This window comes from Prinia subflava, chromosome 13 (assembly GCF_021018805.1).
Source record: "Prinia subflava isolate CZ2003 ecotype Zambia chromosome 13, Cam_Psub_1.2, whole genome shotgun sequence".
In the NCBI taxonomy this organism is placed as follows: domain Eukaryota; kingdom Metazoa; phylum Chordata; class Aves; order Passeriformes; family Cisticolidae; genus Prinia; species Prinia subflava.
In genome coordinates this window covers 19,479,952-19,496,792 of record NC_086259.1, presented here as the reverse complement: position 1 = coordinate 19,496,792, position 16,841 = coordinate 19,479,952, and the positions used below count along the sequence as shown (strand labels likewise).

At 46.6% G+C, this 16,841-nt stretch overlaps 1 protein-coding gene across 1 annotated transcript in view; it reads right to left on the bottom strand.

Annotated features, from left to right (window-relative positions):
• Positions 1–13,873, bottom strand: part of BANP (BTG3 associated nuclear protein) — a 123,164-nt gene extending 109,291 nt beyond the window's left edge. The window contains exons 1-4 of the mRNA XM_063410780.1: positions 13,727–13,873; positions 2,859–3,000; positions 1,592–1,686; positions 178–377 (exon numbers count right to left, since the gene is read on the bottom strand). Coding sequence (XP_063266850.1) covers positions 178–377; positions 1,592–1,686; positions 2,859–2,928 — 365 coding nt within the window. The 5' untranslated portion in view covers positions 2,929–3,000; positions 13,727–13,873. The remainder of the gene's footprint in view (positions 1–177; positions 378–1,591; positions 1,687–2,858; positions 3,001–13,726) is intronic.
• Between the last annotated feature and the right edge of the window lie 2,968 nt (positions 13,874–16,841).

The window sequence follows — 16,841 nt, the reverse complement described above, 5'->3', positions numbered from 1 at the left end:
CTCTGGAGCAGCGTCTGCTTCTGAGTGACACCACCAAACTGCTACAGAAATTACCCTCAGCAAGATAAATGAATTCTACCTCCACCAGCAGCCTCCTGCCAGCTGTGCAGAGAGGAGGAGACCCCCAGATCCTGGCTCCAGGGGGTTTTGGGGCAGCAGGGAGGGCTCTGTCCTTACCATCGGACTTTATTGCAGGTCTGGGTGGCGCCCAGCGGGGACCCGGCCACCATGGGCACCTGGATGGGGCTGTGCTGCTTGTTCATCACCAGGTCCAGCTTCTCCTCCAGGGATTTGCAGGTGGCCTCCAGTGCCAGCAGCTTGGCCTCGATGCTGTCCAGCCTCAGGCATATGGTCTGGTTGATGGAGTACAGGAACGACTGCGGAGGGAGGAGAGCCCGCGTGAAACACTCGCGGTTCATCCCCACTCCCGAGGAAGCTCCGGATAAACGTGACTGGGAACGGATCCTAAAGGAACTCGCAGCCTGTCTGGTGACAAAATCCAGCCCTGATGACATCCAGGAGCGTTTCAGCAGGCTCAGATCCTTCCAGATCTTTATTTGGGAGCCAAAAGCAGCCCGGCCAAAGCCATTTTCACCTAAGCACTTTGTCAGGATGATTTCATCCGCTGCAAAATCATTTCTAATGACCTGCCAAAGCCTTCCAGTCCACATGTGAAAACAAAGGGATTATAAATCTCTGGAGGCATCCTCTTGGATAAAGTTAGTAAGGTTTTTTTCCCTGCCCAAACGGATAAATTGCAGTGGAAATTGTATCAACACAAAAAATCTCGGAGACAATTAATGCCACTCACTTCAGCTTCCTGCCCAACAGCAAATCAAGAAAAGCAAACAAATAAAATCTGTTTTGCTAAGCAATCCTTTTGAAAAGAAAACCTCTTGCACTTGGGTTCTCCCGGGAAAACAGGCCATGAGAGGGAAGAGCTGCACTCTGTGTGCTCTGCAAACAGCAGCTGTGCCATCTTGTGGCCCTGCAACCACTGAGCACCCCAAACTTCTCCTTCACAGAGCTCCTGGGATCACCCCAAAACACAGAATAAATACAAAATAAATACAAAATACGGGCTGTGGCACTAAAATACTCATCAGGTACTACAGGGCACAACCCAAGCCTAAATGACAGCAGTGAGAACAGCAGGGCGACTTCTGAGCTCCTGAGCCAGAATTAAATGTGAATTATCGATCAGGAGAATGCTGCTAGCTTCAAATAATAACTTCAACCGTCCTGAAAACATCTACAAATTGTAACACCAACACATCCTCAAGTTCATCTTTTTGGTCAACTTCATTTACCTTATCAAAAATGTCCCAATACTGATATTTTGTGTCAGTGGAATTAATTCTGCTGATTTTATATTGCAGCTGAAATTCTTGCTGCTAATTCTACACTGGGAAATCAGACAATTATCCAGATTTTTTAATTTATGCCTAAAAATGCAGAAGGAGCTACAAGAATAATTCTAGTACTATTAATAATAATTAACTATATAAAGAGTTTATTTTACATTCTTGTAATAACTCTCCCTAAACTTAATTGGCATTAGAAATAAAACCAGGAAAGGGCATTAAATAACCTTAATAGAGGGATCCTGGCAGTTGATTTCTATCCTCTGACGTTTCAGGGCAGGTTCCACATCATCATCTGCCACCTCATGGTTCTCCAACACAACTGCAAAGGAAAAAAAAAAGCATTGTCAGAGTTTAGAAGGGCAAAGCTCTAATTAAAAATGCAGTCAGTGGAGAAAACAAAAGCACGTAAATTTAATTAAGATATTTAATGTGTTCGTTGAGACTTGCTGGGGGTTTCTCTCAAATGTCTGACGGTGCTGATGGGACCAGGTTTGAGCTCCTCTACCAAGCTGAGCCAAGACTTTTGAAGGACTGGCAGGTCCCAGCTTCTCCTCCAACTCTTTGGGACCATTTCTGAGGTAACTTTTTCATTTTCTATCAGAAAAGCAATTTTTGGCCCGTGTCTCTCATTTCCATTACTGTTCTTTCAGTCATTAACGTGCAATGGCCACAGAGGACCAACATCTCAATGTATTTTCACTCAGGAAGTCCATTTCTGAGCAAGTGATATCCAAATATTTGCTTTCAGAAGTGTTTTTCAGTTTTAGTGTCCAAAATATTTTAATAATGAATGAGACAAACTATCTCACACATAAAACAATTCCTAATGGATGGGGGACAGTTCCCATTGGAGAAAAAACCTAAACCATGGAAAAAAACAAGACTGCAGGAATATCTCATTGTTTTGGGGGTCAGTCTACCCCTGCATACAAAACAAACAGGCAATAAAGCCTTGAAGAGAAAAGTTAAATAAACAAAATAATCTTATTTCATTTAAAGGGTTTGGAGATACACAAGTGAAGCTATGGAAAACACGGGATATGGGCTTCAAAAGCACCTTTTGGAACATATTATATTATATTATATTATATTATATTATATTATATTATATTATATTATGTTATGTTATGTTGTGTTATGTTGTGTTATGTTGTGTTATGTTGTGTTATGTTGTGTTATGTTGTGTTATGTTGTGTTATGTTGTGTTATGTTGTGTTATATTGTATTATATTATATTATATTATATTACATTACATTACATTGTATTGTATTGTATTGTATTGTATTATATTAATGTATATTAATGTATATTAATGTATATTAATGTATAATGTATAATATATAATATATAATATATAATATATAATATATTCTAACATAATATATTCTAATATAATATATTTGGATTGTATTTTAAGTATTATTTTAAGTATTTCTTTTTGTATTTTCAAGAAAAGCTCAGCAGTGATGGCTCTGCTGTAAATCTCGTACCTGGATTATCTGGAGCCAGGTCCTCCACAGCGATCTGAACCACATCTGCCAGGTCCTGCTCTGACATCATTCAGGAGCAGCAGCAAAACCCCTCAGCACCACTGCAGCTCCCCAGGGCAGCAGCTGGCCCGGGCATGCACCCCTGCAAAACAGCAGCCAGGAAAGGGTTAATATTTGGGAAACACTTCACACAGCATCAACACCTCCAATTTTTCATTCTCCTTCCATAAAATGCTTCAATTCTCAGAGAAATGATCAATCTTCAGCGGGATTATCCAGATTTTCCAGGAGGGAATCCTGGAATCCAGGGCTGGGACAGCAGCTCAGGCTTTCCTGATTTCCCTCGCACATCCCTAAGGGACAAGGAGAACTTTCAGGTTCAGACTCACAAAGCTCCAAGCCACACCAGATTTGCAAGAATCTGAATTTTAACAGGCCTCTAAAACCTTCCTAAACTCAGTGAGAACGAGGAGTTTCCTCACATCTTATTAAAACTAAAGCAAAACTTGGCTTTTTTTCTTCAGCATGAACTTGCCTGGTTTTTCTACAGCGCAGCTCTGATGAAAACATTTTCAGGATATGGTCCTGATCTCAAAGTCAAAATATTTCTCAGCCTTGCCCCCCCTTGAATTCTCAGTCCAGGTTATTTATTAGTGTTCTAAGAGAAACCTTCAACTTGTAAAATTAAAATAAAATCACTGCAATCTCTCCTAGCTTTCTCCCAGAGGTTTACAAAGGGCTGGACAAGCAATACCAAGAGATCAGTGGATTTTTTTCCTTTTTTTTAACCTGGAGTAAAAAACGCTGGCCAGATAAACGGAGATTAACCGATGGAAATGATAATTCATCCATTAACACTGACATGGAATCAAATCCAACTTAACACTGACATGGAATCCAATCCAACCACGCACAATGATTTTCCTTTTCTATCTGAGCCCAAGAAATCCATTAAGCTGGACACAGAGAGGATAAATTTTTAGGAGAGCAACACAACCTGGAGAAGGGTTGTGAGGAGGCCTCCCCACATCCCCAAAGTGTTTATTCAAAATACCAGCACTGCCAGCACTGAGTCACTTGAAATTCTGCTCATGGTGAAAGACTTTTGGGCCGGCACAGAGGGTGGCAGCAAGCCCAAAAATCCTGGCAGTCCTTTTGTGCTTGTGGATGCCATTTTGGCAAGGGGAATTTGCCATTTCTGAGAAGTCCTGGTGCCCGGCCAGGCCGAGCAGAACAAAGCTGCACTCGCTGTTCTGTCGTGTCACACACGGCCTGGAACGGGGACAGCCCTGCCCTCGCCTTGAGGGGACACATCCACCACTCTGAGCGCTCAAAAAGGCTAAATTAGAACAAATCCAACTGCTAAAAAGCCTTTTATTTCCAGGGTTCATGGTAATCTGCTTGGTTATCTACAGGACTCACTGATGCTGTTGCATTGAAACCACTCATAGCTACAAATTTCTCCTCTTTGGAAGGAATTGCAATCATTTTGTATAAATCCACTTTAATACTTCATATATTTAGCACAAAAAATCCTGAATTTGATGGGAGCCACATGGATCATCCAACTCCTGGCCCTGCACAGACAACCCAACAATCCCACCATGCCTTCAAAATTAAATTAAAAAATCACTAAAATCAACCTCTCTTCAACAAAAATACAAAATAATTTCCCATTTCCAACACATGTTGTCCACCTCTCATGGGCCATAGGCTGAAAGTGTTCAACTTCACCTCAGGAATACTCAAATATTCCGTCCCAGAGCCTTGAAACAAGGGCACAACCACCAACCTACAACAGGCAGAGCAGCTACAACACCCACAGAGAAATGTGTTCATAACACCAGTATTTGTTTCCATTTAAACTCATTTTATTCCAATTTCACTAAGTCAGACACAACTTGCAAGAAGAGCCACAATTCTGCCTTTTCAAAGCCAGGACAGAATTCCCTTCTGCTGCCATCCTGTACCAAAACACAAAGGGAACACAAATAAATTTGTTCTCAACCCTGGGGATTAGGAAAGCAAGGTCCAGGGAGGCTGCAGCCACTGCAGTTATCACACCTTGGATGAAGTGTCCTTCTTCCAAATTCACCATTTCCATTTCTAACAGTAAATTTTACCCGTGGGCTGACCTTGCTTTCAGAACCAAGGGGAAAAGTCTGATAAAATTTAACAGGATGAGAGTTAGAGGAGTTTATCAGCTTCAAAAAGCTTCAGTCAACAAATTCAGAGTAACTCTGCCATTATGGTTTCCATGTACTTTACTTGGTGAAGTATTTACCAGCATTTCCTCCGTAAAATAGTCTTTTTCTTGAAATTTGCTCTATATTCCCCTTTTTTCCCCCTGATTTCCACCTCCTGTCTGGAACTCTAGTCCCCATTAAATCTAAATTAAGTGTATGTACATTGGCATCGAGCCACCGGTGCTGAACTATTCCCAGGAACAAATTTTAAGTTAAAAAAAAGAAATATTAACAGAAAGCCAGGAAGCTGGGAACAAACCAAAGCAGGGCCAGGGAACATGCCCACTTCTCCTCCCCCAAGCTGCACGTGGAAGTTGGACCAACACATATTTTATGTGAATATTTTATGGTCACTTTGCCCTATCTGGGGGAGGGGATGGGGAGGAAGGTTCTACCAGGCAGTGGAAAATGTTCCATTAAAGGAGGCCCTGGCCAGGCAGGCTCACAGCAGCTCCAGGGTTTTGGGGGATCTGTGCTGCACTTGTGGATTCTCCCAGAGAATTCCAGGGGCTTCTCCAGCTCTTCAAGGGAGGAGCAGGTTATGGTGTGTCCTGGAGGGATTTCCTCCCCCGCCACTCCAATTCCCTGGATGCTTCCAAAGGGGACAGGATGGATCCATGGGGTTCCACAGGGACACAACAACCCCTGGAGCTCCAGGCTGGGAATGCTGGGGACAGTGGCTGAACAGGAGCCCAGGTGTGCCCAGGTGTGCCCAGGTGTGCCCAGGTGTGCCCAGGTGGGCATGAGGCCACTGGCACCTGGCTGGCACCAGCCCTGGCATGGCCACAGCCCCAGGGCAGGGACTGTCCCCTGTGCTGAGGCCACACCTGGAGCTCTGCTCAGGTTTGGGCACATCCAAAACACACAGGGAGGGGCTGGAGAGTGTCCAGGGAAGGGAATGGAGCTGGGAATGGACTGGAGAATCCTGAGGGAGCTGGGAATGGGCTGGAGAATCCTGAGGGAGCTGGGAAGGGGCTGGAGAATCCTGAGGGAGCTGGGAATGGGCTGGAGAATCCTGAGGGAGCTGGGAAGGGGCTGGAGAATCCTGAGGGAGCTGGGAAGGGGCTGGAGAATCCTGAGGGAGCTGGGAAGGGGCTGGAGAATCCTGAGGGAGCTGGGAATGGGCTCAGCCTGGAGAAAAGGAGGCTCAGGGGGACCCTGTGGCTCTGCACAGTCTCTGACAGGAGGGGACAGCCGGGGGGGCTCTGGGAACAGGGACAGGGATAGGAGGAGAGGGAACGGCCTCAGGCTGGGCCAGGGGAGGCTCAGGGTGGACAGAGCAGGAATTTCCCCATGGAAAGGGAGCTCAGGGATGGGAACTGCGCAGGGAGGTTTGGAGTGCCCATCCCTGGAGGTGGCACTGAGGGCTCGGGGTGGGCACAGGGTGGGCACAGCTTGGTGATCCTGGAGCTCTTTTCCACCTCAAGAATCAATCCCGTGCAATCTCAGTTTCCCCAAACACCTCCAACTCCTCAGAGCTCCTGCAGCCCCTCACCAGAGCAGCTCTTCCACTGTCCCCCTCTCCCCACCCCAGGCCAGGGCCCACTTTGTTCCTCTGATCCAAAATTCCCACCAGGCACCTGCTCCTGCTGGATAAATGAAACTACAGCTGAAAATGATCTCATTTCCCTGAAAAACAGGAGCAGCAACCCTTGAACATCCCCATAAGCACTTGCCAGGAATACTGGAATACTCAAAAGAACTCATCACAGACAACTAAAGATATAAATTTCAAGCTGATTAGATAAATTAGATTAAATATCTCTGCCAATACTCTTACTCCGAATTGATACACTTAACACAGAATTCAATCAGCCTTTGTTTAATTAAGTAAATTAATATTTGTAAGCAACTAAATTAAATTCACCTGAATTCCAGATTAGCTTTTCCACACACAAGTTTAATGTAATTTAATTAATCCATTTTAAAACATTAATTCCAAATAATTCTTCTGAGCAGTCCCTTGTAAACAAAGCTATTTACTGAAATATCTGATGGCTTTCAGCATTCCAAAGTGGATAATCAAACCCATCCAATGCCTTGTTAACACAGGAGAACACACACAAAACAGAAATCTGCTCTCTCATATTAATTAGCAAGGGTAAACATTATCTTAAAAAAAAAATCAAAACCTATTCCAAAGCTCTGCTTGGAGTGTGGAATTGCACTGCTCTGGCTGGAGCAGCTGAGCTCTCTTGGACATTTCCCAGCGCTATTGATAAATGAAAAAACTTCCTCAGATTCCAACTGTTGCAAATATTCCTTGCTGGTCATGTGGGAAAAGCTGGAAAATGGCATTTTCCTCTGCCCAACCCAAGAGCCTCAAGTGTCCTTCCTCTTCTTCATCCCACTTTTCCTTTAAACTGATTAAAGGCAATTCTCAAAGATGGAATTTCTGTTCCAAAAATTGTTATACAACCGTATTAGGAATGATGGGCAGTGCCAGGGGCAGCCACAGCTTCTCTGGGAATTCCATCCCAGGGTCTCACCACCCTCAGTCCTTCCCAATATCCCATCTCGCCCTGCCCCATCCATGTAAAACCATTCCCCTCGAATTAATTTAATTAATTGAGCTCAGCAGCCCATTTTTTTGGAGCTAAAGGTGCTTATCCTGCAAAAACTCTGATTTAGTGACGCTTTTCAAGGTTTTCCAGAGCAGGTGAACACAAAGCCCAGGCCAGTGCTGATCTCCAGGGGGACAGAAATGACCTCAAACTGCACAGGGATAATGGGATAAACATCATCCACCCTCTCCAGGGAAGATGCAGAGGACAAAATACTCATTAATTCTGTTTTTATTTAAACCCCTGAGGTCTCATCCCTGCAGGGAAACAGCCCAGAGGGGCACTGAGCTGTCTCTGGGCAAGGAATTATCCACACTTCACCTGGAATCCCAGCTAAGCAGCACCGCAAGGACAGGACAGGACAGGACAGGACAGGGCAGGACAGGACAGGGAAGGACAGGACAGGACAGGACAGGACAGGACAGGGCAGGACAGGACAGGGAAGGACAGGAGTGTCCCTGTGAGGGTCTCCAGGGAGAAGAATCCCCCTCTGGAGGCTCCAAACCCCTGGCACAGCTGTGACCCCTCTTGGGGGACAACTCTGGAGCAGCTCCAAGAACACAACTGGGAATGTCGGGATAATTCCATACACGAAGCTGTTCCCAGCAGTTACAAACAGGACACAAAATTCTCTTTTCAGTCTCTCTCTGTGACTTGCACCAATTTCCTAACCCAGAGCTTGGCTTTTCCTCCGTGATAAAATCGCTTTGGTTGGCAGCTGCAATGGAGCTTTCCTGCACTAATTCCCAGTTCCCAAAAAAGCCCCACCAGTGCAAATGTAACAGAACAAAAAGCAACAATTTCGGAACACGCAGGGCTCAATAAATCCAAGAGCCTCCTTTGAGCCCCAGCTCTCTGCAGCCCATCACAATGCGAATTAAAACTCGTTTTAGGAGGAAGAGATCAGATTTACACTTCCTTCTCACTACCCAAAACTACAAAGGAGAATAATTTTTCTTAGCATCTGTTTGGCTGCCACCCTTACCCTAAATCCACCTAAAAAGACAAGGAAAAACATTGTGTTTCAATTAAATTTCATAGTAAAACCACACAAACATTTCAGTTTAACAGCTGAAAAAGGAGTGTAATAGGAGACAAGCAGCTTTAATTCAGCCAAAGATCAGGAAAAATGTCAATTTTACAAAAAAAAAAAAAAAAGTCAGAAACATTCCCTATGTGGGAAAACCAGGACACCAGCCACAACATTCTGGAGATGGATCCTTCAAATAAATATCACTCACAGAGATATCATGGTGATGGACTCCAGTGCAAGTGGTAAAATTCAGATGGCAACCAAAAAAAAGGAAACAGTTGCTCCAGGAATAAAGGAGCTGGAAACTTTCTGGAGTAGAAAACCTCCCAGGGAGGCAGAAATTCTCAAGTACTACCACGAAAGCTCCTATTATTATTGTTGGTTTATTGTTTTGCTTTCAGAAATATTGGCTTTTTAGGGTTTTTTTTTTTTCATTCCACCTAGTACAAGGCGCTGTTTTGCTTGGATGTCTTTTCCCAACTCTTCTAACCCTGGCACCGATCCTAACACAACACCCAACAAATAATCCAGGCACGCCTTCCCTGCTTCCCAGCGTCCTGGCACGGGGAATGGCAGTGGGTGGTCACACAGAGCAGGAATTCCAGCCCCAATTCCCTGTGGATCTTGTCCAAACCCCGCTGCCGGGTGCCAGCCCCCTCTGGCTGGAATCATTCCCCAGGGAGCTGGGCAGGAAATGTTCACACGCGTCCCGCCTCGGCTGTCAGGTGCCTGCACACACAGAATTCAATTTACAGCCATCTAATCCCCTTGAACTGCAGCAGCCCGAGCCCCGGGAGCATCTGAGTGCTTGCACATTCCAGCCCTTAAGGCAGGCTGGAATTCTGGATCCTGGTGGGATTATTCCGGACAGGGATCATTCACACCAGGCACAGTTTGTCCAGTTTGCTGAAAAACAGCGAGTGTGAGAGCAGAGCTGCCCGGACAGCAAATCCTGTCCCGCTGTTGTCTTGTTTTCAGCCACTAGATGGAGGATTTTTATTGGGAACAGCGTCAAAAATCCCGCAAGGACTTCCAGGGCAGGTTCAGGGTGGATTTCAGGGAAAGGTTCTACCCCAGGGCTGCCCAGGCTCCCCAGGAAAGCTGCCAGAGCTCCGACAGGGCTTGGGCACCGCTGCCAGGGATGCCAGGGCGGGATTTTGGGAATGTCCTGCACTGGATGATCCCTGTGGGTCCCTTCCAGCTGTGGGTGTTCCATCACTCCAGGAAATTCAAAGAACTGCCTTCCAGGATTAGTGTCATCCACCTGCCACTGTCCCAGGCTGCTCCAAGCCTCGGTGTCCAGCCCGGCCTTGGACATTTCCAGGGATGGAGCAGCCATAGCTTCTCTGGGAATCTGTGCAGGGCTCTCCTCTCTCACAAGGAGGAATTTCTTCCTAATATCCCACTGATCCCTGCCCTCCTTCAGCTTAGGGCCATCCCCTCTTGGCCTAGCAGCTTACCTTCAGCAAAAAAAGAGAATAATAATAATAATTTACAGTCTTTTCTCTTTTTTCTTCCTAATATGTGCGCTGCTAGTCCTCAATACACTGGAAAAAGTTCCTGATCCAGCAATTCCAGAGGAGACAAGGACAGCCCTCGGTGTTGGCTACTACAAAAAAGCAGCAAAGCCAATATCAAATACAACCTGCTCACTCCAAAGCCTTCTAATGGATTTTCCTGCTGTAGGCATCAAGGAAAAGAAACCACTCCAGCTGCCAAACCAGACCTCAGCACTGCTTTGTAACAGAGAGATATCAGGATTCTCAAATTCTCGCCAAAAATATTAATGAAAATAAACTGAAGAGCATCGTTTCAGTAGGGAAACATGAACTGAGCAGCTCTTCAAAATCCGAGTTATTTTCACAGGGTGGGAAAGAGCTCTGGGATCACTGAGTTCACCCTGTGCCCAGTGCCCACCCCGAGCCCTCAGTGCCACCTCCAGGAATTCCTGGGACACCTCCAGGGATGGGCACTCCAAACCTCCCTGGGCAGTTCCCATCCCTGAGCTCCCTTTCCATGGGGGAATTCCTGCTCTGTCCCCCCAGAGCCTCCCCTGGCCCAGCCTGAGGCCATTCCCTCTGCTCCTGTCCCTGTCCCTGGAGCACAGCCCGACCTCCCCATCCTGCCTCCAAATTTTGAATTTTCATTTCTAGCACCTGATCCTGCCTTGGCAGCTCCCCTCCCTGCAGTTAGAACAAAAATCCCAACTAAATTCAGCTTTAAATTCCCCAAACCTTAAATTCAGAGGGTGTTAGGGAGGACCAGGTTGGTCTGTTCCTAGCAGGGACAGATCCCCAGCTGCCATCAATTCCCTCCCTTCTTCTCCAAGATAAAACTCACATTTTCAGAGGTTTCAACTGAAATATATTTCAGTTCAAATATATTTTTGAATATATTTTTCCCTTTAAATGCTCTAAGTCAGGGGTAACAAACAGGAAGCAACATAAAATGATTCTGTTCAACAGACAACACCACAAATTATTTTATTTCAAGACCCACATACCAAAGGTGTGATGAAGTTAAACCTTTTGTGTATTTTTCAGTCTAACTTGTTGCAAAATTAACTCTTTTCCAGCACCTTTAAAAACCTAAATCTGCACGGACACAAGAGGTTGATGTGACTGTGATGACATTTTATTCCTTTTATTTTACTTGGGGGAAAAAAAAAGATGATGATGAGCCTTTCAATGAGCATGGATGAAACAGAAAATAAGATTATTTAATTTCAGTAACTAAATAGCAAGTTTCAAGCTAAAGGAAATCAACTTGTGACCAAAATTTTATTGGCAAAGTTCTGCATACAAAGACATTTTGTGGTTCTAATTCCAAACACTGGCTTTGCTCTGCCTCCTGCAAGTGGCTCAATCCCAGCAATTCAAATTCCAGGGTTCCTTCAAGGAAAAGAGATGAAAACCCTGGAACTCTAAATAAAGGAAAACCCTGGAATTCTGACTAAATCAAGGAAAACCCTGGAATTCTGACAAGATAAAGCCTGTGTTGTTCCTGCACCTCCAAAGCTTTAGAGGGTGTGGGGAAAGCTGATGAGAAAAACCAGAGGCAAACTCCAGTCCTGGCACTCGGGAGCCTCTCCCTGGAATTCCCTGGTGTGAATCCCACGGGACACCACAACTCCTCCCCAAGCCAAGGCAAATCCACAATCAGCAGCTCTGAGCTGCCACTAAAAACTCTTTTTTCTTCACCTGATCGCCCAAAATTCCAGAAAAAGGACGTTAAAACCAGCACAGGCAGGAAAGGAGCCTTTTCCAAACTTACTTTATTGAGCATTGCTAATTAGCACCACACCCTTAATGGTTTTATTCAATTACTCTGGATGTTTTTAATCAATCAGGCCTTTAAAAGAACCTTAATTAACACCTGCTCTGGAACCACACAACTTTCACATGGCTGGGTGATTCAGACAGAAAAGCTGTAGAAGAGCTGATAAGCTGAAAAACCAAAGTTATAAAATGTTTTTGTTCTCTGGAGAAGATGGGATGTTTCCCAAATCCGACCTCCATCTTTTTATTCTCTCAATAAATTAATTAATCTTTCTTCCTAACATCTACTACTGAAAATGGAACTACTTGCATTTAATGATGGGAAAAGGTGCTCAGAGTTTCAGATTCAAAGTCTTGTTATTCTGGTGCATTTCTATAAACAGCTATTTAAAATATATATAATTACATATATAAATACTTCCTAGCAGGGAAAACCCTCTATTTCAAGAGTAACTACTATGAAATTCAAGCACTTTTTTGTTTGATATTTTAAAATCTTGGTTGAAATATTTAAAGTTATACAAATGTCAGGTTTGCCTCTTGTAATCTTGTTATCAGCAGGGCACCACACCTCAGGTAACCTCACCCAGAAGGCAAGAAAGTACCAAAAACCACTCCAAAAATACCATTTGAACGCTGCTTCCACCAAAGCAATCTCTCAGTTGTTAATAACCCTTGTTTACTCCAAAAAGTCTTCCCTGGAGAGCTCCAAAAATAAACTGATCTATAAACCATCCGTGCCATAGCAGGATAAAATGACTATATTTGGTGAAGTACACAACTTGCCACTGTGGATGGATTTAAAAATAAAACAAAAAAAAAGAAAGTGGGGGGGGAAGGAGGCAATACTTGAATTGCAAATAAGGGCATAGGGATACGGAGTGTGTGGAGAGAATCCTGGAATAGTTTGGATGGGAAGGGGCTTTAAAGCTCATCTCGCTGCCATGGCAGGGACACCTTCCACTGGCCCTGTCCGAGCTGGCCTTGGACATTCCAGGGATCCAGGGGCAGCTCCAGAGAAACCTGTGCCAGAGCCTCAGCACCTGCACGGGGTGAATTCCTCCTCGGAATCCCGTCTAAACCCTTCTATGGCAAACAGCTGGCTGGTTTGAAGAGGACAGAAAACACCAGTCCTGATACGGATGTGAAAAACCCTGGCAGGCACTAAATGACCACGCAGGGGATGTTCCCTGTCCGAGCCCTGCCGCAGCAGGGCAGGGATGGAGGAGCGCTCCCAGCCCAGCCCCAGCCTGCAGCGCCCGGCTCCAAACACATCCCGGGGGACAGCGGGACACCGAGCCCGGCACTGGGAGCCCGGCAAGGGGGGAAGAGCCAAACCTGTGGGTGGAAGGGACCGCAAAGCTCATCCCTGCCATGGGCAGGGACACCTTCCACTATCCCAGGCTGCTCCAAGCCCTGTCCAGCCTGGCCTTGGACACTTCCAGGGATCCAGGGGCAGCCACAGCTTCTCCGGGCACCCTGTGCCAGGGCCTCAGCACCCTCACCGGGAGCACTTTCTCCCCGCTATCGAACCACGGGCGACCCCCATGAGAGCCATGGGGGGAGGCGGAGAAGGGCGCGCGGCCCCCCCGCCTCGGCCGCTCCCTCCCCGCCGGCTCGCGGCCCGGGGAGCCCGGCGGGAGCGCGGTGTGTGCGCGGTGTGTGCTCGGTGTCCCCGTGCGGGGCCGTGCGGGCGGCCGGGGGCGGCCGCGCAGCGGAGGCTCCCGCCCGCGGGGCGCCGCGTTACCGTGTGAGGCGGGCGCCGAGTTCTCGTGGTGTTTTGTGCGGCGGCTGCGATAATGGCGTCCTTCCTCGCGAGAGATCCGGCCCGGGGCCCCGCGCCGCGCACGCGCCGCGCCCGCGCGCCCGGTGCCCCCGCCCTTCCCCGCCGAGGCGCCGCAGCGGGGAGCGGACTACGAGTCCCAGAGGGCAGCGCGCGCGCCCCCGCAGGAGCACGCCGGGACCTGTAGTACGCGAGGGTGGCGCGGGGCGTGCCGGGAAGTGTAGTCAGGGAATCACAGGAGCCCGGGAGCCCTGAGGGTGGAAAAGAGCTCCGGGATCGTCGAGTCCCACCTGGACCCATCCTCACCTTGTTCCCACCCTGAGCTCTGAGTGCCACCTCCAGGAATTCCTGGGACACCTCCAGGGATGGGCACTCCAAACCTCCCTGGGCAGTTCCCATCCCTGAGCTCCCTTTCCATGGGGAAATTCCTGCTCTGTCCACCCTGAGCCTCCCCTGGCCCAGCCTGAGGCCGTTCCCTCTCCTCCTGTCCCTGTCCCTGTTCCCAGAGCCCCCCCGGCTGTCCCCTCCTGTCAGGAGCTGTGCAGAGCCACAGGGTCCCCCTGAGCCTCCTTTTCTCCAGGCTGAGCCCCTTCCCAGCTCCCTCAGGATTCTCCAGCCCATTCCCAGCTCCCTCAGGATTCTCCAGCTCCCTCAGGATTCTCCAGCCCCTTCCCAGCTCCCTCAGGATTCTCCAGCCCCTTCCCAGCTCCCTCAGGATTCTCCAGCCCCTTCCCAGCTCCCTCAGGATTCTCCAGCCCATTCCCAGCTCCCTCAGGATTCTCCAGCCCATTCCCAGCTCCCTCAGGATTCTCCAGCCCATTCCCAGCTCCGTTCTCTTCCCTGGACACTCTCCAGCCCCTCAATGCCCACAGCACTCAGCCAGCAGAGCAGTCAGATTAAACATGAATCTGCACCTCCAAAATCATTCCCGCCTTTCCCATCCTCTACTCCTTTCTCTGCTCCTTCCATCAAATTCCTCCCCCTCCGACAGCTCCTGGGCGCTGAGCTGGATGTGCTGGATGTCACCGTCGTGCTAAGGAGAGAAATGTCACCGTGCCCAGAGCACAGCTGAGCTGCAGGCAGCAAGTGGGAATTTGCTAATTTGGCTCCTCAGCCTCTCTCCTCTGTCACTTGTGCTCCTGTGAGAACAGGAGGGCTGCGCGAAGGTGGAAAAGCTCCGTGAACCTTCTGGGGATGACAAAAATATGCAAAAAGCCCCCAAAAAAGAAGCACGGAGGAAGTTTACGCAAATGGCTCTGAGAGAGGACAAAGATTAGATGATTTTATGTCTTTATATAGCACAGTGTTGCCCAATAAAGACCATCCACGCTTCACTTTTCAGCTTCACCGCAGCCAGCACCAACCTTCTGACTTCTGCATTAAAATATTCCTTAAATAAAATAAATAAAAATTCCGAAATAAGGTGCTTAATGGGGTTCTGCAGTATCCTGTCACACAGCTGAATCCACGCTGGTTCTGCTGTGCGTGGTTCTCCAGGCAGGCCTGCTGTGTTAGGTAGGAAATTGCTCCCTCCTGCAGGTTTGGAAGTGCTCAGCCGAGCCTGTTGATTTATTTACCGTGTTCTCCCCCTTCACAAGCAGATTAGGTAGTTCAAAGGTTAAACTACTTAGAATCTGACTTTTCACACCGGATAATTTCACGCTTTGCTACATTCATTTGCACTGCAACAATTTTGCTAAAGAGTTTCTGCTGGACTCAAACAATTGCAGGTCCCAGCTGGAAAAAGAGAGATACAAATATCCCTGTTTCACCTGCTGTGGGGAGCTGCTGGTAAAAGCTTTTGAGATCCTAAACCAGACCAATGTAAAAACTGCCCTCTTTTCACGTATTTTGTTAATATTGCTATCCCAAAGGTTGTTAGCTGCTGGTTTCTGGAGGTGTGAGGTGTTTCTGCTCTGGAGAGCCATGAATCATTTCCCATCACAAACACAAAAACTGTCATCGTCATAAACCCGTTATAGTATTTACCCAAAGTTAATTTATCTCCAATTAACTGCAGGAAATACTGGCGGGATCCAAGTGATGTCTGCAACTCTGATCAGAGATAACAGCAGAATAAACAAATAAAACAATTTATCCCCAAGGGAGGACACAGCACCTCCTCCTGCCAGTGCAGTCTGATCCAGCAGCTGAGAATCCACAATTACCTCACCCCTGTAAGAGTTTTCCCCTCGTTACCACAGCAATAAGTTGACTATTTCTGCAATAATTGAATGAAATTCAGTGTAATCCCCATTTAGTGAATGAGGGCTTCAGACTTTACCCTGGGATAAGTCTGCCTGTGAGCAAATGCCAAGAAGAACTTGATACACTGGAAGGTTTATTCTGATTTAAACCATGATAATTTGCTCAAGTGCCTACATCAAATCCATTCTTAATTTCCTGTCCTCATATGAAAACAACTGACAACTTCAGGCTGCTAACATAAAATTTAATTTTTTTTTTTAATTTTACAGGAGAAAATACCCCCTTGTTGCTCTTGTTAATCTGTTGTCCCAAATAAAACAAGATATTTCCTTGTTTTTCTATTTCCTCACATTTTCATGCTCCTTTATGTCTGTACTTTGCCATGTGATGAGAAATAATTTGCTTCCAGGAAGTATCCAGCTTATTTCACCCTGGTCCCAGCATTCATTTACTATTGTTTTCTACGGAAGTTGCTGCTTTCACATGTTTTGTGTGGATCAGGAGAGACTGGGATCTCATTCATTGGTTTCCTTTTTTTTTTGTCATTAGGGGAAAAAACCCTTCCCTTAGCATCAAAGGTAAAAAATTAACACACTGTGCACACAATTTTGCAGCTGCAGCAGGAAAATAAAGGTTGCCAAACAAAGCTTTTGTTTAAACAAGTGACAGACATTCATAATTATCCTCAGTGCTGAGAGTGAGGACGCAGAGAAAAAGGGATGGGAAGATGTGAGCAGGGCACAGAAATCACTCCAGAGGGTTTGCTGGAAGAATAATTTTGTTTCCTAAGGATAAAAACCTCAATCACATCCAGGTAAAAAGAGTACTTGAAACTCCCCTGTTTATTCATTTCTTTCTGTTTGGGTTTATT